A 25,493-nucleotide genomic window follows, 5' to 3' on the forward strand; every position below is an offset into this window, starting at 1 on the left:
AGAGGCCAGGATAATACCCAAAACTGGATCTGAAATGCTTCCTTCCACACTTTTTCCTGTACATAATTTACTAATCATCCTGTCATATCAGTCTGTATAATCTGAGCTATTCATAAGGTAAGGTAAACATGTCCCCATGCTTAATTAATTAAGCTACATGCCATGAAGATGTATGGAGGAGAGGAAGTATAGCTCCACCATTTTTGACCTCAACACTAGATGATGGTGAGTGGTCAGCTTCACACCCCCAGGAAAAGAGCCCCTGGTACGCACTGTATAGGAGGCTGGGTGGGCATCAGAGCCAGTCTGGACAATGTACATAAGAGAAAAATCTCTTCCCCCTGTAAGTAATGGAACCCCGGCCACTCAGCCCCATAGCCTGTCACTATACCAATTGAGCTACCCCAGCTCCTCTGTGGCATTGTTAAGTGAACATCATAAGAAAGGATCAGTGACTGGCAACAGCAATTCATATGACCAACCGGCTTCCCCTTGTAGTCACCGCTGGGACAGTATGTGGCTGTTTGACTGTGCCCCCCATTCTCCGCACATTGTGAGCTTGTCCAGGTGACAGCTCTATGTGTGGCATGTGGACAAATCATCCCCTAATGGTATCTGAAATGTTGGATACCAACTCCACATTAACATGGCTGACTGCCCAGGAGGACTTCACTGCATAAAATAACTTGAATATAGTCTCAAAATGTCCATAAATTATTCAGCCTTAAGTGTGCTACATTTTTCACTTTGTGATATGCACATGCGTGCTTGTGACTGCACATAGACCCTAACTGACTCATACACAAGGATTTCCCAGAAGTAGTAAGGGCTCTGACTTATACTGAGAAGGTATCACATGTGCATGTTAGGTGAAGGAACTGGCACTCTTGTCACCATCCTCGGTTTGCCCAGGCAAATTCAAAAGTAATACATATTTTAACATTTTTGGTGTCTGTGAGATATACCAAGTCTCATAATAAATTATGTTATCTCCGTATCTGATACTGGGAGCAGGGATAGCTTGGCCAATATAGGAACGGGCTTAAGGCTGGACAGCTGAAGATTGATTCCAAACAGGGGCAGAAATTTTTCTCTACCGTGGAAGTCTGACTGGCTCTGGAGCCCACTTAGCCTCCCGTCCAATGATTTTTTATTGCTAGTGGGGTGGGACTAAGACCCTTGTATTGTGGCCACTTCTGGCCTACTGTACCAGCCCCAGCGCCACTTTGTCCACCACAAATCCCACTTGACCAGACCCGGGATCGAATCCGGGCCGCCGCAGCGGGAAGCCAGCGACTAACCGCTTGAGCTAGGGCGCAGCCCTACTGTCCAATGATACTGGGCCTCTTTCCCAGGGGTTAAAGTGGCCAGGCCTGTAGCTGAACACTTAACTAAATCTATTACTAATTTTTGGAAGTGACATGTAGTTTGATAAAATTCACCTGCATTTGGGATGAGAATACAGCTTCCACTTTCAGGTACTTCAAATTAGTCCATGACCGTTTCCTTCCACATCCTTTACATTTCATCAATTACCGTATCATTCAACAGTACAGGGCCATTTTCAAATCTCGGGCAGGACACCAAATATCTTGAGGTTTTTCGTATTTTCCTCAGTCTGTCCAAGCAAATGACATTATTGTAACTTAAATTAGGCCACGACCACTGCCGTCTCCATCCTCTCCATTTCATTATTCATCAATTATCCTATTAGTCGACGCTATATAATCCGAGTTAGAGTGTAACGTCGTTAAATAAGCCATATGTAAATAAAATAAAATGCTGCAGAAGTCCTATTTAAATGCATCCAGTCAATACAATAACTGCCGTAACTTCTGTCCATAGTGAAGAGCTGAAGAGCAGAAAAGGGGGCATGACGACGTCTCTCTCTACTGGCAGGTATGGGAACTTACCTGTCAGGCCCATACGTGGTGGAAGGGGGTCCCGTGCTTAACAGACTGGAAGTCAGCACTTGTAACAGGCGGCCAGTCGCCATTTTATCGTGTGGAAGCGAAGTTAGCAAACAAGGTGGATAGCACGGAACATTGTACAGCAGGCTGTGATGTTGACGATTTGCGAACGTTCTAATAAAAGTGTGATGTCCGATTTTCAGTTTAGATAACAGTTCGTGAAATTACTGTCAGTACATATTATTATTATTATTGTGTGTGTAGTGTGGGAGTGTTTTTATCGAAACAATGGGTTCGAAAGTGGAATACGTGGAGTCTTCTCACATTTATGCGACGAACTACGTCCGCAACTCAAAAGCTATTGGCGTGTTGTGGGGCATTTTCACAATATGCTATGCCATAATTGTTGTAGTGGCATTCGTTACCCCTGAGTGGATAGGCGACACACTGGAGTCGGAATATCCTGGACGCTTCGGCCTGTGGGCGAGGTGCTACTTCCATAGTTCCTCGGGGGGCGGCGAGGACTGTCAAGGAAGACTAGACGACCTGTCCACTGTGTCCAGCCCAGCATTTCGGGCTGCTACTGTGTTCGTGGGTCTGTCTGTCATCCTGGCCCTGCTTGCTATATGCTCCATGCTGCTGTTCTTCTTCTTCCAGTCCACTACCGTGTTCCACGTCTGCGGGTGGATCCAGGTTGCCTCAGGTAGGAAGGACTCCTATAACTTCGAACCTGTGTCATACCTTGTGTAGGCAACCTTAACTATCTTCATGGAGCTGAGCTCTTCTTGAGAAACCGCCAGTTGTGCAGCTACTCAAGAAATTTCCAGCATTTTATGGGCACCGAAAGTTCAATACCATGTTCACAAGATCCCTCCACTAGTCCCTATCCTGAGCCAGATCAATTAGTCCACACCATCCCATCCTATTTCTTTAAGATCCATTTTAATATTATTCACCCACCTACGTCTTAGTCTTCCAAGTGGTATGTTTCCTTTCTTCCTCTTCATCCATCCCTGCTACATGCCCTGCCCACCTCATCCTCCTTCATTTGATCATTCTAATTATACTTGGCGAAGGGTACAAGTTATGAAGTTCCTCATCATGCAGTTTTCTTCAACCTCCTGTCACTTCATCCCTCTTCGCCTCTCTTCGCAACCTTACGAAAGAGAAGTCCTGTGTGTACGGGACCTCGGGTATGGCTGCTTTGGTTCCATCTTGCCTTGGAAATAGAATCTTATAACTTCCTAATCATGACATGACCGCGCATCTCACTGTCCGATAACGACGCACCCTCTGAGATGTTTAGACAGAGATTAATGTTAATCGACGTACCATGGTAAGGATAAGCAAGTGTACTTACCCCTGAGCACCACGTCTTGAAGACGTATAGGGAAGCGGAGTTATGTTTCCACCATTCTTAATCTCGGCATTAGATAGAGATGAGTTGTCAGGTTCACGCCCCAGCCGCCTTGTTCTTTAGGATACAACATCCGCTGTCTGTTGTATAAGAAGCTGGGTGGACCCAAGAACCGGTCTGAACGCTACGGAGATGGAAAATGTCTCCTGCTTCTTCCGGTAATCGAACGCCTATTCTTAGGTCGTACAGCCGGTGGCATAGTCGCTATACAGATAAACTATCCCGGCTCGCAATTATTTCCGGTGACGATTCTTAACGATAGTGCGTCAGCTAACTCCATACACGGAGCTGAGTGCTTGGTAAATTGCCCATCTTTTATTTGAATTATTTGAGATTGTCAGGTGTTCGTCGCTGGTCGCTGTACTGAACCGAAGGAATTCCTCGAGTGGGCTCTGCTGTTCAGGTTTTGCTATTGCCGAATTTATATAAATGCTCATAGACTGTGGCTTGATGGCGCGTGAGGCTTCTGCTTGCTTAACGTGACACTTAGAACTTAGGCGTGACGTGTTCTCGTGGCATTTCAGAGTAAAACACGCCTCTTGCAACTTCCAAATTATACACCGAGATTCATGGGTGTGTCCGGAGATAATTCGAGGGGTCATGAAAGTTGAATAGACAGAGTTCAAACCCCGCAGTAATCACAGTTACTGAGAGTGTCGTTAAAGAAATTACAAACTACCACTACTGCTACAAGAGGGGTGAGGCAGGAGACGACTGTTCTACCCCTACGATGGACAGAGCAGGTCTCCGAAACGTTGGTACATTTCTATCAGACTACACGGCGTCACATTCGTGTTTATCGTTCTGAGATACACAAACCGCAGATGTGTATTAGGTTAAAGATTGTGTTCACCGTGTGGAGGTGAGTTAGAATACCTCAGCCACAGCCCATGAGTCGCAGAAGGCGATGAAAATGGAACCCTGTGCCTTGGTGTGTAATTAGGTCACCGTACCTCTGGGAGACATAAATGCAGAGACCTGGCCCTCCAGGCTAGTGGTTGAACGCAAGGCTGACGACCTTGCTCCGCCAAATATTTATATAGTTGCCAACACCAAAGGAGTGAAAACCGGATGCAGCCTGACAGAATTTCTTGCAGAAGGCTACGGCTCCAGAAGGGCTGTTTTGCCAATGATGATAAAGATTATGTACATTTAATGTGACTTAACGCATATCTGTGTGTCGAATCTTATGAGAATTAGTAATGCACGAATTTTGATGGAAGATTTGACATACATGACGTCGCTTTTGCTCACGGTATAGAGAGAGACTCACTACGGTCCTTGTGGTGAACAAGGAACAAAGGATTCGTGCCCTGGCATTTGCTTGGATAGCTGGAACTTAGAACTCGGACTTTCCAAAGAGGAAGCAATAGTACTCGGTGACATTCTGCTTATAATCCACTGCTGCACGCAACGTCACTGCATGTCGTGACATCCTAATTGGCTACTAGGTTTTTACGATAGGGTTGCTTTTAACGCTTGTCTTGCTACTAACGAATTATTTCGGTTAGAAACCATAGACTTCTGCAGTGAACGCACTTGGTGTTTACATCGTCTAGGGAAATGAACTAACTACGTGAAGCCCTCCACCTAGTTGCTATGGAAACGTGCACAACAAAGAAGCCCTTATTCGCACTGCGTGGTCCAGTCATACTCTGATGCGAGCCGAGAGCCTTTTCGTCTGGAGTAAAGCTCTCATGGTGTGAAAGCCACCTTAATCTGGTGTCTAGGTGAAGAACGTGTGGAGCAAACCTCCGTTCCCGCATACATTTTCCGTGCGTGGCGCGTAAATAAGGGCACGAAAAATTTTACCTTATAAAAATATCAAGGGAGGAAGAATTTGTTTGGACCGAAGATGTTAGAAGCGGTGAAAACCCGGCAATGTAAGCCAATTCATGGCAGAAATTCTAAGAATTCTTATAAAGTTCATGCGCAACGCCTGAAATAAAGAACGCATGGTTTCTATTACGACACTGTCAACAGCAGACCAAATAGCGTCGAATGGTGGGATGACAGATTAACTGCTAATCTCGGCTGGGACTTCGACCGTCCTGACTGAGGTTTTGCATTACTTTTTTTTTTTCATTCCCTGAAGGCAAATTCCTTTGTGGTACATCAAAGTCATGGCCGCTTGCTTCCAAGTCGGTTCCAGTTCATCATTCACTGCCATCATCCAGCCATCCGATGGTGTATATAACCTGAGCTACTGATAGCGTCATTAAATAAAACGCACATCAGACAAGATGCGAGCTATGCAGGGAGTCTTGAGTACAGATCAACACGGGGAACCATCCGGAACACACGCGCAACCCCCGATTGCAGACGGCTCGGATGTTGCTGGCATAGGCCCTCAAGCAGTTCCATTCGTGTGGATCATGGCACCCGATGTGTTGGCTCCTTGCTGGAATGCAGTTTGGGTGTGTGCGCGTGCTGAATCAATTACAAACATTTATATGTACAGACCATGCAAAATATACAGCCCCTGACTGTAAGTTTATAACTCTAAGGCAACATGTACACCTGCGCACAAAATGCGTCCGTTGTAACGAACGTAGTTTGCTGAGGATACCACACAGTTGCAGAATGCGGTGCGTAGTTTTTTGTTTGCAATGAAACTGCCATGTCCTCAGCAGAGTACGTTCGTTACAACGGACGTATTTTGTGCGCTCGTGTAGACGTTGCCTAATGCGACATTTCAACTACTGTTTCTAGTGGTAAGATGATTATGTTTGAAAAATCAAGATGAATATGTGAAGAAATGCTCGAGACCTATTTTTTTTATTTACTATCTAGGAATTGGGTGGGGGAAAGAGCGGAAACGCGAGGTTTCACGTTCTCACAGCAGCAACTGCGGTACTGTTTGACAATGTATCCTCATGCTTAAAAACTTTTCGGAGGAAACTACTGCCTCCATATTCATGGCATGATTTACAAAAATACCCTAAACCGTGTAATTATATTATTCTGTATAAGATCGAAAGGAGCAACTGAGGTAGAACTAGCAGCAGCTGTCTGAGGTGTGTGTGATTACTTCAGGGTTAAGATCTAATAGTTTGTGACGGTGGTGCATTGAAACAAATATTTAGTTTCTGGACATCCATAGTCCTGCTTTATCTGAATAAAAACATAGATTTGTACGTCAGGGTTTCTGATCACACGCAACGCCTTGTGTGCCCAGAAGGGAAAATAGATGCCCCACGATGAACGCGTGATTTTACTGTCACACTTCTCCAAGACAATCTTTTCCTTTCTTTCCTGCCTCACAGGACATCAGCTGTTACTTTTGTCAATTTAGTGACTACATTACGGAAGGGAAGACCGGAGAATTGTGGGTCAATTGCCACCAGGAGACAAGAGATTTCTGCCTTCACCACTGAGTTCGAACCAGCTCTGGGTCTCATCCAGCCTTCTGTCCAGCGGTTACCGTGTGCCTCTCTTCCCCAGTGGCAAATCAACTGGGACGTGGCGCTAACCATATACCTCCGTCTGTTGTCGAGATTACGAATTTGTGGAGCCACATCCCCGCTCCTCCATACATCTAAATTCTATGATCATTAAGCACAGGGCCATCTGTACCTTCACATTTTATCTCGTAGAACGGATGCTTAAGATGCTAAGGCGACCTTAGCTTGTAACTAATCTCTAACTTCATCTAGTTACCCGACGTTGCAGTGAAATGAGTAACTGGAAGTCTGAGTGACTTACCGCATTCATGCGTGACTATCGCCATTTTGTGGCAGGAGAAAGTTTGTTTAGTGTAATATTGTGGAGGGAACAAAAGCAGCGATCAGGTAACAGCTCAGTGAAGTGTTTTGTGCAAAGAAGGCATGGCTCCAAAACGAAGAAGAAACACGAAAGGAGTTTCTCTTTACTATTTAACACTTTGAAATATATACCAGTTGCATTGTGCTACAAGTCGGAAGGCCACGGGTTCGATTCCCGATGAGCTCATTAAATTTTTCAATTGACCTAATCCTTCCAGCCGCACTATGGCCCCGGGGTTGACTCAGCCTGTAACAGAAATGAGCTCCAGCAATATTCTTAGGTGTAAAGGGCGGCCGGCGCTTAAGACTGGCAACCTCACCACCATCTGTGAGCCGATTGTCTAGAAAATATGGGAACCTCGACGTCTCACAACCCTATGGGCCTCCACGGCCTGTTACAGGGATAGCTTTACCATTTACTAGTTTCGCACGTGACATATGAGACGTACTTTGTTGCGAATTTCGAGATGGTTCCGCTAGAATGCGGTGTTTCACGACTCAGTCCTCGGCAGGCAATATTTTCACAAACAGACGGGACCTGCTTCATTTCTTCATTTGTCTCTCTGTCGACATTTGATACTGATTCTTTGTTACCCCGGGATTTGTCGTACTTCTTTACATTTTATTACTTACCGTTCTTTTCATAATGACTTGTGTTCGGAACATGCCCGGTTCGATTCTGAGCCGGGACGCCCACTATCCTGACTGACGTCCCTCGTGGCTTTACCTCCAGGCACAACAAGTGGTGCAAAATCGATGAGACCACGACGGCACCAATACAGATCTTTTTCAGTTCATCAGTCCTCATGTCCTCCAGTGATATGTAGCCTAGATACTAGCAGCACCGTTAAATCATAACTAATTAACTAGGTACATAGAGCTGAGTTTTGACAAGCTAATACAGTAGAACTTGGTTATAACGTCATCAAAGGGACCTAAAAATAGTGTCGTTATAAATGAATGTCATTGTAACCGAAATGGGCACTTCCACAGTAGCCTCATGTTAGTCACGTAAAAATCTACCAAAAACCGAGTTAAAATGTTGCATTTTTTAGTGAAATACGTAGTTAAGTACAGACTAACGTAACATTAACGTGGAATTGCCCAAATGTGTAATATCAAAGACATATTACAGCGCTTTTCACTGACAATACACACCGCACTAATACTGTATATTAAAGGTAGGCCTACTCACCAAATTACAGTAGATTACATCAATTGTTGTGCCTTACTGTACCTAGATACGAGTACAGTAATCAGTTATCTTCATCTGTTTCCTGTTACTTGCCCAATACACACTTTCTAAATTACGTTCAATGTCCATATCAGAGAAATTCAGGAATGAAAATGACGTTACATACGAGGTTGATGCATTTGTGCATGTCGTACTAAGCAAGGTATAAAAACAGTTGCTTTATGAGGAATTAGTTCGTACCATTGAATATCTGACGCAATAGACAAGGTGTCGCAGAAACCGATGTTGCTATAACCAAGTTTTACTGTAGTTGCTCATTTACTGAATAAATTATCAGCATTTCATAGAACCTGAAGGTTCATTACCATATTTATAACAGCCTACCATGGTCCATATCCTGAGCCAGATGAATCCACTCCACACCGTCCCTTAATTTCAAAATTATCATCAAAACTGCGACAAGTTCTTCCTAGTGAGCCTTAGTTTCAGAGTTTCCCATCTGTGTAAGGAATGTGAAGTCACACTATCACCCAACATTGATGAGGAGGCTGCACGATTCTCCGAAACGTCGGAGGAGATTCAGTAGACTACACGGCGTCACATACCAGAAGACAGAATTCCCGATCCTTGCCAGTCACTCCACCAATCAGAAGGTTCCACTAGACGCGACCTTTCGAGCCCGGAATGTGTGTGCGTGGGTCTCTTTCCCGCATTCCCGCGGCGCATAACGGTGTCACAACACACTGTTCATTTCGAGCGCAGTGTTCAGCTGTCTTGCAGCTACCAGCGCGCACCATCTGGGGGAGTATTCCTCAATTGGGCCACCCCCTACCTCTATATTGAGGGCAGAATATTAAGCCGAACAGGAAAACGAGGGTACGGTAGACGAATGATGAATTAGAGAAGGTTTGGAAGGAAGTAGCCGTGGCGTAATCGAGGTAAAACCACGATATTTGTCTGGAGAGACTGAGAAATACCACGGATAATTTCGGTCAGGATAGCCGGAGTCCCGGATGAGATTCGAACAGAATACCTCCAAAATTCGAGTTGCAGGTATTACCGTTACGCAGCAGTTTTGTTACCAGGGTGGAGTTTCGTTATAAGTTCTCCCCTAAGTGGCAGCGACATATATCCTGAACTGACTGTCCATTGCCAGTGGGTGTCCGAAAATTCAGTAACTTTCTTTCATACTCTTTGCAAGAATGCATATGACTTCTGTGGAGTCACGATGCTCTCAGCTCTAAGGCAATGAAGGTCACCCAAATAAGGTCATTGGGCTTACCTCACCGTTGCGGCAACATAACGGGACGCCTCGCCAAGAAACATTCACTCTGTGTGCTGGTCATTCCTCGTGAAGACCAGTCCGGTACGGAGTGTACATGCTCTACCTGCCAACCTAGCTCTGTATCCAATTAATTATCCGCCTAGCTCTGCTGACTAATTACCTATTGTTCGTCGGAAACACGTCTGAAGCTACGTCATTCCTTGAATTGGCGACTTTACGGAAGAAATGACGAGCCACGATAGAGACTGGCTACAGGCTGGACGACCGAGGGGTCGGATTTTGAGACCCAGCAGGGTCAAGAATTATCTTTTCTCCACGTCGTCCAGACCGTCTCTGGGGCCCACCCAGCCTCCTGTCCACAGGGCACAGGGGGCTCTTTCCCCCGGGTTAAGCGGCTGGGGCGTAAAGCTGACCACTCACCTCCAACTAGTGCCGAGGTCAAGAAAATGTCGATGCACTCCCCCATACGCCTTCATGGCGTAGTGCTTAATTAGTGAAGCACAGGGACAACTTTACCCTTTTACCTTTCTACGGAAGAAACATGTTGTATGCTGAATGAGACCTCCGGCATGGCGATTTTGGTTCCCGTCGAGTGGTGGAAACAGACACAAGAGCCTACATCAGTGTCTGATGAAGACTCATCCTCAAATATATTTCAGACACAGTTTATAAATGAACTGACTCAGTCCTGGTACTCATTTCTGTTAGAGGCTGAGTCGACCCCAGGGCCATAGTGCGGCTGGAAGGATTAGGTCAATTGAAAATAATCCAATTACCTAAACGGGACTTGAAACCGCGACCTTCCGGCTTGTAGCATAGTGCCTCAACCAACTACGCTACCGCGTGCCCCGAGTCCATGCAGATTTTCTAAAATGTATTGGTTGGGATCCATTTTAATATTATACTTGCAATATTCATTCCTGTCGCGGTGCTATTTTCTGAGCGTTAGCCACATAATTAGACTGTGTGTAGATATGGGTAACAATTGAACGTGACATGAAGAGGAATCTTGTCATGTATAATCGTGGGTATGGCAAATGTCACGTAACTTCGAACAAGGCCAAGAGTTGTTTGCACAACTGGCCGCCTGTCACTTCTCACACCGTCGAATCCACCCCCTTGTCTGAAATTTTTCTTCTGCGCATTCAAGGTTACTCTTGGCCTTGTTCGAAGTTACGTGACACTTGCTTTAAGTGTGTCTGCTTACCATAAACATATTAACATATTATAATATTATTATTATATATAATATATATATTATAATATAACATATTAACAGTACTCAGTATAGTGCTTGAATATTCCGCCGGGACATGCGACATCATATCACGACTGATTCGGTTCCTGTTATTGGCAGAGGATTCTCGTTAACCCATTTGAAGCCTGAATGAGAGTTTTTTTTATTGCTAGTGGGGTGGGACCAAGTCCCTCGTACTGTACCAATTCTTTTTTCAAACGACGACGTTTCAGGAAGTTGCTCCTTTTCCATGATCATTTATGAAATGTTGCAAATATTTGTATATTTCAACGACAAACATCCGGTCATTCACAACTGAGGTGAACGTATTCCGAAACCATCAGTTGGCAGCCTGAGTACGTCAACCACGCGAGGGGTAATGTATCAATAAAGTTATCCCTGTGCGTAATTAATTAAGCGCCATACCATAAAGACATATGGGGGAGTGGAAGTACAGTTCCACAAATTCATAACTTCGGCACTGGATGGTGAGTGGTCTGCTCCACGCTGCGGCCACAAGCTCCATCGGTGTTCACCCCACATTCTCCGGAAAAGTAAGGCCCCGTGTGGGGTCCCCCTTAATGGAGCTTGCTCACGCTCGTATTCTTGGTTTACCTTGAGATCATTTTCTGTGACAGCTGCGAAGTATGAGAATCGCTCTGTAGTTCCGGGTAGGAAGGAGGCTACTACAGGAGGTCAGTGATGTCACAACATGGCGTCAGGCCGCAGTGTAATTCTCTGACGGGTCCTGGAGCACCTGCAATTTAAATGTTTCATTGTTTCCCACAATTCAAATGTTCAGAAATGAGCAGCGTGGCTGGCTACTGGTTGGAGAGCCGGGATTCAGTTCTCGGCAGGTACTGAACTTGGCCATCAAGCCCATACCGTCTCTGGAGCTATGCCTTTTGGAATATACGTGCCGGAGTATGGTTTATTAAACTGTGGGTCTGGCCTCGCCCCGCAAGGGGTCGCTACCTGCTCTAACGGGACCGTCGGGTTCTCAGTAATTATTTGGAATACAGAGGTACCCTTTGAGGTTGCATACAGGTGCTTTCGGAAAACGTAGCTGCAGCCGTGAAATATTTCACGTGTTTTCGCACTATACAGGATCATTTTATAGCTTAATATAGGCGTATAGAAGATACAAAGCTATTTAGGTGCCTGCTGTAACTTACATCCTAATAGGGACATGCAACAATTTGCAGAAATGCATTTTTCGTGAGTGTAGAACATTTTGTAGGTTAGTGTAAGTGTAGAGAGGCTACAGAACTATGTACGTATATAGATAGGCTCCTGCTGTCGCCGTACACTCTTAGAGGAACCTGCAACATATTGAGAAATTTATTTTTCCCTGATCGTCATTGATGGGGCGAAGGGGGTAGCTTAATTTTGTATTATTTTGGGTGATCGAGATATCACAAAGTCTTAAATATCTCTGCCTTAAGTTACAGCTATCCCCATGCTTGCTTAGGTGCCATGACACGAAGACGTACAGGGAAGTGTAAGTTTAGCATAACGAATTCTTAAGCTCGGTAATGAATTGAGACCAGTGGTCAGCCTCCGCTCCGCCGAAACAGTCTCCGATGCCCACTGGGTAGGAGGCCGAGTGGGCAGCAGCGCGTTTATGGACCCTGGAGTACAAATCCACCCTCTGCTCTGCCTAAAATTGAATTTCGGTTCCCTGTTCAGCCAGCCCGCAGCGCAACAGTGTACTGAGTTACCCCTGATCTCAACGCTAAGCCGTGGACTGCGTGAAAACTTAACTTTGTGTTCCCTACATCATACATGGTATGGTGCTTAGACACAGTGAAGATTAGCTTGTGGTTATTAATTAAGCCCGGGGGAAATTTTACTTTTATGCCTACATTTACACCCCCACCCCCAATACTACTCCTCACTGTGTGGGATATTATATGCCGAACCAAGATGGATCAACCAGTGTAGTGACGGGCTACGAGCCGAACGGCCGAAGAAATCGGGTTCGATTCTCCGTTGATAAAGATTTCTCTCCCTTTTAGTGTCCAGACCGCCTGGAGGGGACCACCCAACCTCCTACCCAGAAGGTTTTGGGGCTCATTTCGCTGGGGACAAAGTGGCCGGGGCTTGAGACTGATCACTCAAATATACCTAGTGCCGAGGCTAAGAATATGTGGGTGTAACACTTTCATGGCATGGTGCTTAGTTACTTAAGCGCAGGGACAACGTCTTACAGAGATGATGTTGCCTACCTGTGGCCCTGTACCAGACGGAAGGCTTGCCTGAACCAGTCCGGTTTGACCGGTTGAGGGGTCACATTGAAAAAAGACGCGTCGCAGCCAGGGAGCTCGGGTTTTGTTTTCACTGCGCAGTGCAGTCAACTTTAGAGAAAACGTAGCCCTGTTTGTGGGCCCCCATTTGCTCTCCTAAACTTTGTCTGAAACATTTTTCGGGGTGCGTCATACTTTGCATTAGCAGCTTTAAGGCAGAAAGTTCTCGTGTGCTCAACCAGATCTCCAGTATGACGCTCCTAGGGATCGCCCCTTTTTTGTCGCACAATTTAATCCCAACCTTCACACAAACTCTCTGACATTTGTATCTATAAATAATGCTATGCAGATAATGAAGCACACTCGAAGATATTTCAGACAGAGTTTACGTGTCACACCTATTATTATTATTATTAGAGGGAGTGGGTTTCCCCATGCACTTAGACCAGTTATTGGTCCATTGTGCGTCCCCCTTTAATATCTACTGTCGCCATACCCTACCGGTACTGGTGCGTGCTATCAGCCCCGTTCAGCCAACGAGGTCGGCCGTCGGTACCTGATATTTCCCCCATCTACCAGAGGCATTGGAAACTACTTTGGCGGGAAATTGTTGCCTAATTTTGCTCAGAGGTCTCCTAGAGACATGAGGATCTTTTACGTGCCTGACTACAGCACGAGAGGTGTAAACCTGTGAACGAAGTAGAAATGAATTCTGCTGGCGCACTCAGTTTTGATCCTGAAGGTGGAGGCTGAATATTCCTCCGAAATACTGGCGTGTATTTACAGGGCTACACGTAATCACAACCCTGAACATCAGTAGCCCGACACTTGCCTCATTCTTTAGGTCACATTTCCGTACGATTTTCTTTCTTCCAAAATTTCCATGTTTGAGTGTTTATGGACTACTTCACGACGCTGCCACTGGCTACACAGCTTCGAACGGTAGGACGGTTCCTGGATGCTGGATTAGGAAAGATTTAGAAGGAAGTGGTCCCAACCTCATACAGGCAATATCCCTGTATTTGCCAGAGGGACTCAGAAAACCAGGAAACGTCTTAACAGGACAGCCGGTGTCCCGAACGAGATTCGAAATAGCGTTCCTGATTTCGAATCCATAAGAAGCCGGGATAGCGCAGTCGGTATAGCGACTGGCTATGGCCTGGACAACCGAGGGGTCGGAGTTCGAGTTCCGGTAGGGTCAAGAATTTTCTCCACGTCGTCCAGACCATCTCTGGAGCCCACTCAACCTCCTATCCAATGGGTACCGGGGGCTCTTTCCCCGGGGGTAAAGCGGCCGGGGAGTGAAGTTAACCACTCACTTCCAGCTCTTGCCGAGGTCAAGAAAATGTGGATCTATATGTCCACCCCCCATACGCCTTCATGGCGTAATGTTTAATTAGTTCAGCACAGGGACAACTTTGCCTTACCTTACCCCTACCGTCCGTACGTTCTGGCTGAGCTTACGGAATCACACGCGTGCTCACAGATCTTGTCGGCACGTGCTGAGAGTTATCAGTAACGCGGCGGTCGCCTTCTGGGTTGTAACGCCGCGTTGCTCCGAGACCGACGTTTCGGACTAAAATATCGCCTCCATCTTCAGGGTGGAGTTATTCCTCCCCAAATGTCGATCGATTTCTACCGGAATACACGGCGTACTCGCCAAGGATATAAATACCTGCTTTTCACTTTGAAGAATAATAAATAAGCGACGCAAGACATATTAAACAAACTTTCTCATAGCAGTTGCACACGCGAAGAGAAATCAAATCTGCTTTACAACACAAAGACTTTCTTTTCGTCATTTGTCCTTGGCGGTTTGGTTTCGAATTCTGATATGTGCAACTGAGGGAACTGGAACTCATTCACTCGTACCCAGCAAGTTCTTCTGAAGCGTTGATAATGTTCTACCAGAATACACGGCGTCTCATCACAGATGACAGCAGTCTTCAGCATAAATTAAAACGGATCCCTAGCTCAGTCACTGACGTGACTCTTCGGTTCCATTCCGAAACTAGCTGTGGTTCTCTTTCAGTTTCTCTAGAGTTAAAGTGGCCATAGCGTGAAGCTGATCACTCACCTTAAGGGCTTAGAATGTGTGGGGCATTAAACCTTCCCTTCATGATATGGTTTCTAGGGCAACAGGAAGTTTTACTTTCATATAAATCGAAATATTTTGAGACTATTTAAAATGTGAAGGAAATTTATATATTTTTTTTTTTTTTTAGTTTTTATTATTGTGTTCACACCAAGTCCTTCGCAGCTTGAAAATAACTGCTGCACTGATTTGGAAAATTTTATAACATCTAAGTGGACTACGTTAAACAGTGGTCCAGATAGGCAGAGATGGGCAGGGCATGCAGTATGTACAAAGCTTTGGTGTGGAACACTGAAGGAAGCAGACCTGTGATTGCTGTTCGAAGAATCGAGAAAAAATATGCCTACTGCGAGGTTCTACATGGACGTTTCAATATTATTTACACACATTTCGGGCTTCGGATGGTTACTGTTTATCATGTAGAGCAGTGTTTCTTAATCTGTAGTACACGTACCCTTAGGGGTACTCGAGAGAATTCTGGGGGTACGTGAACATGACTTAAATGTCAGATTTTTTATTTTGTATCTTTTGCATATTAAGGGAGGAACATAGAATGAGAGTGTTTGCGAACAGGGTGTTGAGGAGAATATTTGGACCGAAGAGAGATGAAGTGACAGGAGGCTGGAGAAAACTGCATAATGAGGAGCTTCATAACTTGTATTTTTCTCCAAGTATAATTAGAATGATCAAGTCAAGCAGGATGAGATATGCAGGGTATGTAGCACGAATGAGGGAGAAGAGGAATGCATATAGGATAATGGTGGAAAAGTCGGAAGGAAGGAGACCACTGAGAAGACCAAGACGTAGGTGGGTGGACAATATTAAAATGGATCTTAGAGAAATAGGATGGGATGGTCTGGATTGGATTGATCTGGCTGAGGAGAGAAACCGGTGTAGGGCTCTTGTGAACACGGTAATGAACCTTCGGATTCCATCAAATGCTGGGGAGTTCTTCAGTAACGGCACAATTAGCAGCTACTCAGGAAGGGGTCAGCTCCGTGAATGATATAAAAACTCAGTTCGTATCTCAGAGCAATCCTTTTGCGTAACCGTAAGTACCATGGCAAGTGTATTGTCTGCAGGCAATTTCTTCCAGACAAACAGTTACGATTAAATTGTTTAAACATATATATTTCAGCGGTGTATATAAGATCATGTTAAAAAATTTAGGTTTTTGAAGTACTTAAAAACATTTTTAACAAAGTTCTGGAAAGAATTCATTGACTGCTAAATTACTGCTGGTCCTCGCCAGCACAGTGATTCTTGTTTCCTAGCCCCACATAATGGCTCTGGGAGCCTTCAGAGCTCCTACACGGACTGGTGCCGACTGATGCTAGGAAGAACTCAGCGGTAACGTTTCTATCGATCCATTGCCTCCAACGCTAGGAAGGACACACACAGACACACAGACTGAGGGGAGGGATTTACGAAGTACGCCGTTGAGATGGGCACAGATGCCATGACATACACACCAAGTCTCATAAAGACTGGTTTAGGAATTCAAAAGTTGATAGAAGGAATACACAGACACACAGAAGGCGTGGAGATCGCATAAGCCTACTTTTTATTTTCCCGAAATAAGGAAAGTAGGCTAAAAAGAGACACCTGATTAAAAATGGCCGAGAAACACCGCTGTAGAGGGCTGAACGCTGGACAGAGTGGGCCGCACTGTTTCCGGATTGTACCAAGCCCGGACCCCTCGATTTCACTGGATTACCAAGCCGCGGGTTTGAACTCGTGTTGACCCTTGCGAAACCCGCTGGAGGAAAGTATGCACACTGAAAGTGAACTGTTGTTCCGCTCTGAATGCAATAAGCAGCTAACCTCACGGACAACATTATGCTAAAAGCGAGAACAAGACGTACGTTGCAAACGAAAGGCAAGTTCTTGTGTCATGATAATGGCCAACGATTTATTATTGCAATAAGAAATAAAAAGAAACTCCCTGTTTTGTGAACACAGCGAAATATTTCACGTCACATCAAATTAGTCCTTATGGGACCTGGGCACTTGTGTATTTAGAGACTACAATGTTTACATTTTAATGCCCTTTACAGACAAGCAGCACAAGGGGCATTCAGGAACGTTTTGAATCATTATAGGGCCTCAATTAACCTTTTAAAATAGTTCCTATAGATACAGCCCACATTAATATTAAGAAATACTGTGTATTGACTGCAAAGAGTACTAATGGGATTTATACGTTTCTTACAATTAATAGCTATATTCTCCTAATTAGTATTAACCAGCTGGTGGACGCCTTAGCGTAGTCGGTTGAGACACTATGCTACAAGCCAGAAGGTCGCGGGTTGGATTCCTGATGAGCTCATTGGATTTTTCAAGTAACCTAATCCTTCCAGCCGCACTATGGCCCTCTGGTCGACTCAGCTTCTAACACAAATGAGTACCAGGAATCTTCCTGGGGGTATACGGCGGCCGGCGCGTAAGGCTGACAACCTCACCGCCATCTGTAAGCTGATTGTTTAGAAAATGTGGGAACCTCGACCTCCCACAACTCATGGGCTTCCACGACCTCTTAAGAGGGATAGTTTTATTTTTTAACGGAAATTGGATTATGCGGTATGGAACACAAGAGACTGGAGAAATTACATACTGAGGGGCGTCATAATTTGTGCTCCTTGCCAAGGAGGGTTATGTGGGCAAAGGATGTAGCACGTATGGACAATAAGACGTGTACATGCAAAATTTATGTAGGAGAAACTGGAGGATAATTCGGTTGTAAATCCGAGTTTGGCTGACAGGATTAGGTGTAGCCTGTTCGTTGGCTTAAAATAGAACGGGGTTGGGTTTTGCGAATTTCGATGATGAACATTAGCGCAAGATTGTGAGTATATGCTTGAGTTTCTGTGTGTGCCATTTACACTTGAAGGTTTATCTTACAAGAAGCCGTTCCATTGTTATCCTTGGCTAATGCCAGCCTGGGATTTGAGTCATTACATTCCGTTGGAACTGCTGTCATACTAACGAATGTTGCAACGTCAAGGTGTTGATATGTTCTCACCGACATTGTAGGAGGGAAGTATTGTGTTTCGCGCTGAGACGAGGTTCACACTCTCAGCAAACTCACTGAAGTTATTGCTGTAAGTTACTGGAACGTTGTCACTGGGAGTGTCACTTAGCAGAAACCCCGGATTTTGTATCAAGAAAGGTGGAAAGATTGAAGGAAAGAGACCACTTAGGCGATCTAAGCATAGATGGGAAGATGATATTAAAATGGATCTGAAAGAAATAGGATGGGGATATGTGGACGGGATTCATCTGCCACAAGTTGGAGATCGGTGAACATAGTAATCAAAATTCGAGTTCCATCAAAGGCTAAGAATTTCTTGATTGGCTGACCAACTGTTAGCTTTTGAAGAAGGACGCTGTTCCATTAGCAAGTCACAGAGTTATGAACACCGAACTATATAACGTAAGACTGATGTGTGCTTCCTGCCAAATAGTTCAGGACAACCAAATGAAGGAGAATGAAGTGGGTGGGCCGTAGACCGTATCCGGAGAGAGGAGAAGTCCGCACCAAAATGTAGTCTGCAGATCTGAAGAAAGAGACCACTTGGTAGACCTGGTGTATGTGGGATAACATAACTGAAACAAATCTTCAGGAAAAGGTATGCACGGGTATGGACTAGATTCATCTGGCTCAGTTTTGCGTCCAATGGCGGGCTCTTGTGAACACGGTAATGAACATAAATTTGGGAATTTATTGAAAGCTGAGCGACTGTCAGCTTCTCATAAAGGACTCTGCTCCATGTAGATGTGAAATAAAGTTACGAAATATCTGAGGTTTTCACGGGGGTGAAGATTCATATTTTGGTCTTCCGGGTTGAGACGACGTGTAGTCTTCTATATAAGTACCAACGTTTCGAAGGAACATATAGTCTTCATCTTCAGGTATTAAAATGACGGCAGTATGTTCCTCTGAAACGTTGGTATCCACGTACCAGACTACACGGTGCCATAACCCAAAATACTAAACATCATCACCCAGCGTATTCATTATAATAATTTTCAAGGGAGGCGGTCTATGAGTTTTAATGTCTAAGCAGACGTGACTCTGTCATCAGAATCTCGTTTATGGTGACAGGTGGCCCTACTGCAAGCCGTGGATGGCAGTGCAGTGGAGAAGGGGCGATACTTCCGGAAATGGTTACCAGCTGAGCGTGTTATTTCCGGTATCAGGGAGGTTGAGGCTGACCGTCCCGGCCGACAGAGTGGAAAGTTGTTTGGTGACACTCGAATGACCTCTGCATCATTCTAACCGACGTGACTTATGAATGTCCAAGTGTACTAAAGTGAGCAAGCATCTTTCTGCTTCATTTAAATCTCTCTTCATTCTTCTATAGCCGCTTTCCTTTCCGTCCGTTCTTGAACTCCACGCCGCTTTCAGCAAAACTACGTATTATCAGGAACGTCGATACTGTGTTTTGGCGGTGGGGGCTTCACCGCGCCGGGGCCCTGAGTATCAGGGACACAATGTCTGCATTCGGGAAGTTCAAATTTCATTGTAAGTATTGTGACACATAGACCCGTTGCTTGGCAGCGGCCCCAAACAACAACAGAGGAATGGTGTTTTCTGCGCGGTCCTCTTAAGTAACATTTGGATACAGAAACAGAGGGGCAATGTTTTCTTTGTGGTCCGTGCCGACATGTTATAAGCAGGACAGTTGCTGCAATGAGTCAGTTGTGGGACAGTCGCCAGCTGATAAGAACATGAGAACGGAAAGAGAGGACATGTTGAGATCCGTCATCAGGCAACGGCTGGTGAAGACACAGCAGATTGACAAGACATCTTACGCACTGCAGTCAACTGTAGAGTGTGTGAATTAGCAATAACACTATAGTTACTTGTAGTTACGAACTATAAGAGTGCAGTAAATTCAATTACCGATCCAAACCTCTCTATAGTCATTCATACACGTGAGAATATTATTAATTTTGATGTAATTTTGTTTTTAACTTTCATAATTACCTCTTCTTTTTAGCACTACCCATATATATGTGTCCTATGAAAGTTAGCTTGACCGCCAACGGACTGCGCGGCGTTATGCGCCAGAAGATGGTACCGTGATCTGGATAAGGTTTAGCGGGAAGTATTCGTAGCCCAGTCGAGGAACTAACCCTTCATTAACATGGAGAAACTGAGGAAAATCATGAAATGCCTCAACGCAGGATCATATATGTCCCAGCCGCGATTGGAACCGAGTACCTCCAGATTACAAGCGTAGAACGTTACCACTAAGCCATCCCGCTCAGTAAAGATGGTTTTATTATTGTTCCGTCTCAGGTGGTATCAGTCTGCGGTTTAGAAACGGTTTGCTGATCACACTGGGTTAGGGCAGATCCGCGGATCCAGTGTCACGTGAGATATGCTGAGATGTTCGCACTTTCTAGTGAAAGCACGAGAAGGCCTCTGTGTTGCGACATGTTTGTCAGGCATCTGTTTCTCTTTCTGAATTTCATCTTTCGTATTTTGTTCCCCTCCAAACGTGCCATGGACTCCATTTATGAGCCAACTACTGAAGTTTAGCAAAATGTGTCGTGGTTGCAACGGCGTTGTCCTGCAGGGCAGCTTTGCTATTTAAATGCCCTTATCTGTAAAACGAAATACTGCCGAGTGTGTTGTGATAGAGCTCTAGAATTGAATTCGGGAGGTTCTCGGTTCGAATTTTGGTCGGGACACTGGCTATCATAGACCGAGATCTTTAGTGGTCTTTCTCAGTCCGTCTAGGCGTATGCTGAAATATTACCATTAGGCCACGACCGCTTCCTTCCAATTCACAGATCAGCCTAAATCTTAGTCTTCAGACACTGACAGGGCTGTTAAATAAACCGCACTGCCTCCTTCTTCAGGCCTAAAATGAATATAATATTTTCCCAGTTTCAGTCTCACAATATACCTATGTATGTATAATTCTAGGGTAACCATGTTTCAGCCACTATTTTTGGCCGCCATCAGGTCTTGTTCTTGAAGAACCGAAATATCGTGTTGGAACTGGTTATAACATTTGGTGATGGCCGAAAACAGTTGCCGTAACATGCGCTAATGTAGAAACTGCTCAATTATCGTAGAGTTTATGCATAGACTGAAACTGAACAAAATATTCTACATGCAATATGACGCTGAAACATAATGTTACTGAGGATGGCATCGTTACACCTCAATGCTGGCCATCATGAGAGCCACGAGCCTGACAAACAAACTCCTGTCTGTTGCAGCCGTGTGCCTTGTCGTGGGCGTCGTGACCTACCCTGCCGGGTGGGACTCTAGCGACGTGAAGCGAACTTGTGGCACCTCTGCGGGCCGCTACGAGCTGGGGGAGTGCGGGCTCAGATGGGCCTGTCTTCTGGCGGTCATCGGCTGCCTGGACGCCATCATCCTAGCGGCTCTCGCCTTCATCCTGGCAACCCGCCACGTCAGGTTGCAAGCCGAGCCTGGATACACCGCGAACGGGTCGCTCTACAAGGGTGAGTGTGACCCTCTGGGTCCTGGGGGGGGGAGGGGGGGAGGCTGCCACCCGCCTTCAGGACTCAGTCAGTGAGCAGTGTGCGACAATTATGTTAGCACTGAGCAAGCTCAACACGCATTACAGCTATTTCATGTACAGTGGACCCTCGAGGGACAATTTGGAATCCCTGCTATTGCACATACACTATTTATGCAGTAAATGCAATTCAAGGTATATTTCAGACTGTGGTGGAGCAGGTGACATGGTGGGGTTGCGGTTGATGGTAAGAGGGGTTCTCAATACATTTCTCTGCTTGAACAAAATAATCCCACTTTCAAAGAAACCAGAAGCATACAGACAGCCTATTCATACGAGACTGTGGACTACTATACCCTCTGCATCTGTCGGGATGCTACCTTGATGAAGGCCTACTACGCCTTCCTTCAACATCCCTTCCAATTCCTCATTCTTCACTCACCCTCCTGTTAGATACTGTATAATATGAGCTACTGAAACTGTCAGTGAGTAACCAAGTCCATGGAGCTTCTTGAGAAGCCAACAGTTGCCCAGTCACTCAGGGAATTTCCAGTACTTTTCGGACCTCGGAGGTTCAACACCGTGTTCACAAGAGCCTCTTAATGAACACTATCAAGCTAGATGAATTCAGTCCAGATCCCCATCCTAGTTTTATAACATCCATTTTAATATTATACTGCCAAAAATCATGCCTTGAATAGCTCAGTCTGTATAGCATTAAATGGTTGAAAAGACGTGCAAAAAGCAGTTGTGGATTCAACGCGACAGTTGCCTGGAGAGAAAGAAGAAAACCACTAAAGCCTTAGACAGAACAACCCATTCCTAGATCTAGATTTGAACTCGCGACCTCTGGAATAAGAAGTAGTGGAGCTGGCCACACGATCGTGACTACAGTAAACGACTGCAGTGTTATGCAAACTAACCTCCCGTACACTCTCCGGGAGTCGATTTGGAGGCCCGGATCTAGAAAGTACCCGCCCAGATGACGCAACGCTGTGTTACTCAATCCTTTCACTACTAACCTCTGGTGGGTGTGATTGCAGGTGAAGTGAACGGTGGTTTCGTTGGCGACGCGCAGTCAGTGGCTGGGTCCAGGAAGTCGCTGAACCTCCACCCTGTTTTGCTGATGCCTCAACCTCACCATCCGGGCGGCGAGGCTGACCGCTTCTCCGAATTCTCCAATCGGACCGGTCGCTCAAAGTCCTCAGCATACAGGGCCGAATATGCATCTAGCATACAGAACTTCCAGCTGTGAGAACTTCTGATAAGCTACAGGGTGTTCACTTTATAATGGAACCTTATCTAACGGAATTTTCGGCGACAGACTTAGCAGTGACTTGGCCAGGACATGCCCCTCCTAATTATGGGATGTGTCTGCGGTTCGTAGCTTAATTTACGAACAGTTTAAGTATGTTCTGGTTGGTATTCTTAGGTTAATTAATGTATATTTTCTTCCCTCGACCCGAATGTAGATAGGAATCAAGCAGAAGGGTATAGTAATATGACACATTTTGAATGAGTTTTTCTCACATGTCTGTCATATACTGTACCTTATTGGCATGTTGGTCTCTGCTGGATTCGGCTTCAAGAATACGTGACAGCTTTGAACTGAGGGAGCGAAAATGGAATAACCATAGTAAAGGACGCATGTTATCAACTACTGTGCCTTGTATTATATGCAGTCAGATTTCTTTATAATTTAACCATTTTGTACTTTTTCCTCCGCCATACCAAAGCATGGAACGGAGACAGAAAAACAAATTGGCATCCACGCTCTTGTCATGACTTTCCAGAAAAGAAAACTGTTATGCATTAGAGCATATTTAGGGGGCGTATCTTATAATCTTCTTGTTAGATAAATAGAACACAGTAATCTCGTTGTTGATACAACAGAGATGGGTAAAAAAATTTTAGAATTATTTTTATCTCCGTATTATTGGACCACTCTGTATGTTAAAAATGTAGTTTTGGGTAAGAAATATGCCCATGTACATATAACTCTCGTAATTTTCAAAAATTCAAGTTTAAATTCCACATTTTGTAACAAAACATATGGCATGATGACTAATGAAGCTTAGAGACAACTGTACTTTTACTTTATTTCACTGCAGCGCTAGCTTCTCTGTACGAGAGATGATACAAGGTTTTGAACTGAACATTTCATGAATTACATTGACTATTCCTGTCAGTTGACGTAATTTTTGACTAACATTGTGCCCATCTAGGCCATGGCACTGTGTAACCTGGTGTTCAGAGTAGAAGTGATGGAAGCAGTATGCCCTTTCGAAACACCACGACCACTTACTAGACTATACTATACTAGACTAGGCTAGATGGGTCATAATGCAGAAGCTGATTGTGTGGATCATTACCACCGCGAACACTTCAGATCACATGATCTGTATATGACACTCTTATTAGAAGATGCTTGAATTTCGGAATATTTTTTAAACTCTAAGTAAGTAAATAAGTAACTAACTACGTCTAGTGATCTGGTGATAATTTTAAGAATAATGGAATTATGTTTCCACTCTCCCATAAGTCTTTATGGCGTGGTACTTAATTAAGCACAGAGACAACTTTACCCTAACTTTACTTACATATTTACAGCGTTTAGTAAGGCTGCCACCCAGTCTGTGTACTGAGTGCCCAAAGTTCGGAAGATAAGTGAGTAACAAATGAGTGAAGTGCTTTGAAATTCCGAGCAGGGACTTTGATTCTGTGTGACGAGTTATTCTGGCAGTTGCTAGCAAATTTGAACTTCATTTTTGCAGTGACTGTTCCGAACGGTGAAATGTGTGTGGGATGTTGTGACAATAATACGCTGTCGTGTTTTGTAAATGTATATATAATACTGCCCAGAATGTACGTTATAACAATTTGATACAATAAAGTTACTAACATTTTATACTAGACTGTAGTCGCGATAAGAATCTTTGGAAGGTAACATAAAATACGTGTATGTTATTATTTTACTGCTGCTGCTACTAAGGGCTATGTTTAGAAGTAGCTTTATGCTCACACATTTCGTTCCTCCGAAACAGAGAATGTGAAAATGACCCTTTCGTTCTTCAACTTAGGCCTGCCCCATAAACTAAATAGTCTCCCTCCCAATGGCTATCTGTGAGTCCCCCTTACAGAAACTGGTCACTCTTCCGCTGGCTCTGACAGTTCTGCTTAGGCTTTTACTGGCCTATATCAGGCCTTGAATTTCGCTCGGTTTGCGGCCTGCTTCTTGGTATTTTTTTGCTTGGCGTACTTTTCGGCCCCGAAGTTGGAGGCTATATATTCCTCCGAAACGTCGCACTTTCTCCGACTACACCGCGTTACAACCCAAAATGCCATATTCTTCCTTTTGGTGGTGGTGGTGGTGGTGGGGGATTATTTCTCAAATATTAAGTACCGGAGACTAGGCCTCTGTAGTATCATATGATTCGATGATTAATGTGTGTGGAGTTTGAAAGGATCTGGAAGGAAACGGCTGTTGCATAACAGAAATACTATCCTGGAAATTGTCTGGAGGGACCGAGGGATATATTGAAAACCTCAGTCAATATATCCTGTGTCTCAACCGAGATTCGAACCGACCACTTGTCGGATGGAAGGCTGTCTAGAACATTACCGCTATACCAACTTGCCCGGTCAAACTAGTTGTATTGGTTCCTGAAGTACTAATAGAATTTCTTTTTAAAAAACGTGCCTTGAAACTGATAACATCCTGACTGACGAACAAACCTGTTCTGTTGATTGCTGAGAAAATAACTGTGAAGTAGGCCATGGCTTCTACTTCCACATTTCTCATAAGCAACGACTCCCTGTTTGTATAACTGCCCTGAGAGTA

At 44.8% G+C, this 25,493-nt stretch overlaps 1 protein-coding gene across 1 annotated transcript; it reads left to right on the plus strand.

Annotated features, from left to right (window-relative positions):
- Positions 1-1,944: 1,944 nt before the first annotated feature.
- LOC111868962 (LHFPL tetraspan subfamily member 3 protein) lies at positions 1,945-24,565 on the plus strand. Its single transcript, XM_023860097.2, has 3 exons — positions 1,945-2,613; positions 21,387-21,635; positions 22,696-24,565. Exons 1-3 carry the CDS (start codon positions 2,199-2,201, stop codon positions 22,905-22,907), a joined length of 876 nt encoding a protein of 291 aa, XP_023715865.1. The 5' UTR covers positions 1,945-2,198; the 3' UTR covers positions 22,908-24,565.
- Positions 24,566-25,493: the final 928 nt, after the last annotated feature.

The sequence above is a fragment of the Cryptotermes secundus genome, unplaced genomic scaffold (assembly GCF_002891405.2).
Source record: "Cryptotermes secundus unplaced genomic scaffold, Csec_1.0 scaffold1090, whole genome shotgun sequence".
Lineage (NCBI taxonomy): Eukaryota > Metazoa > Arthropoda > Insecta > Blattodea > Kalotermitidae > Cryptotermes > Cryptotermes secundus.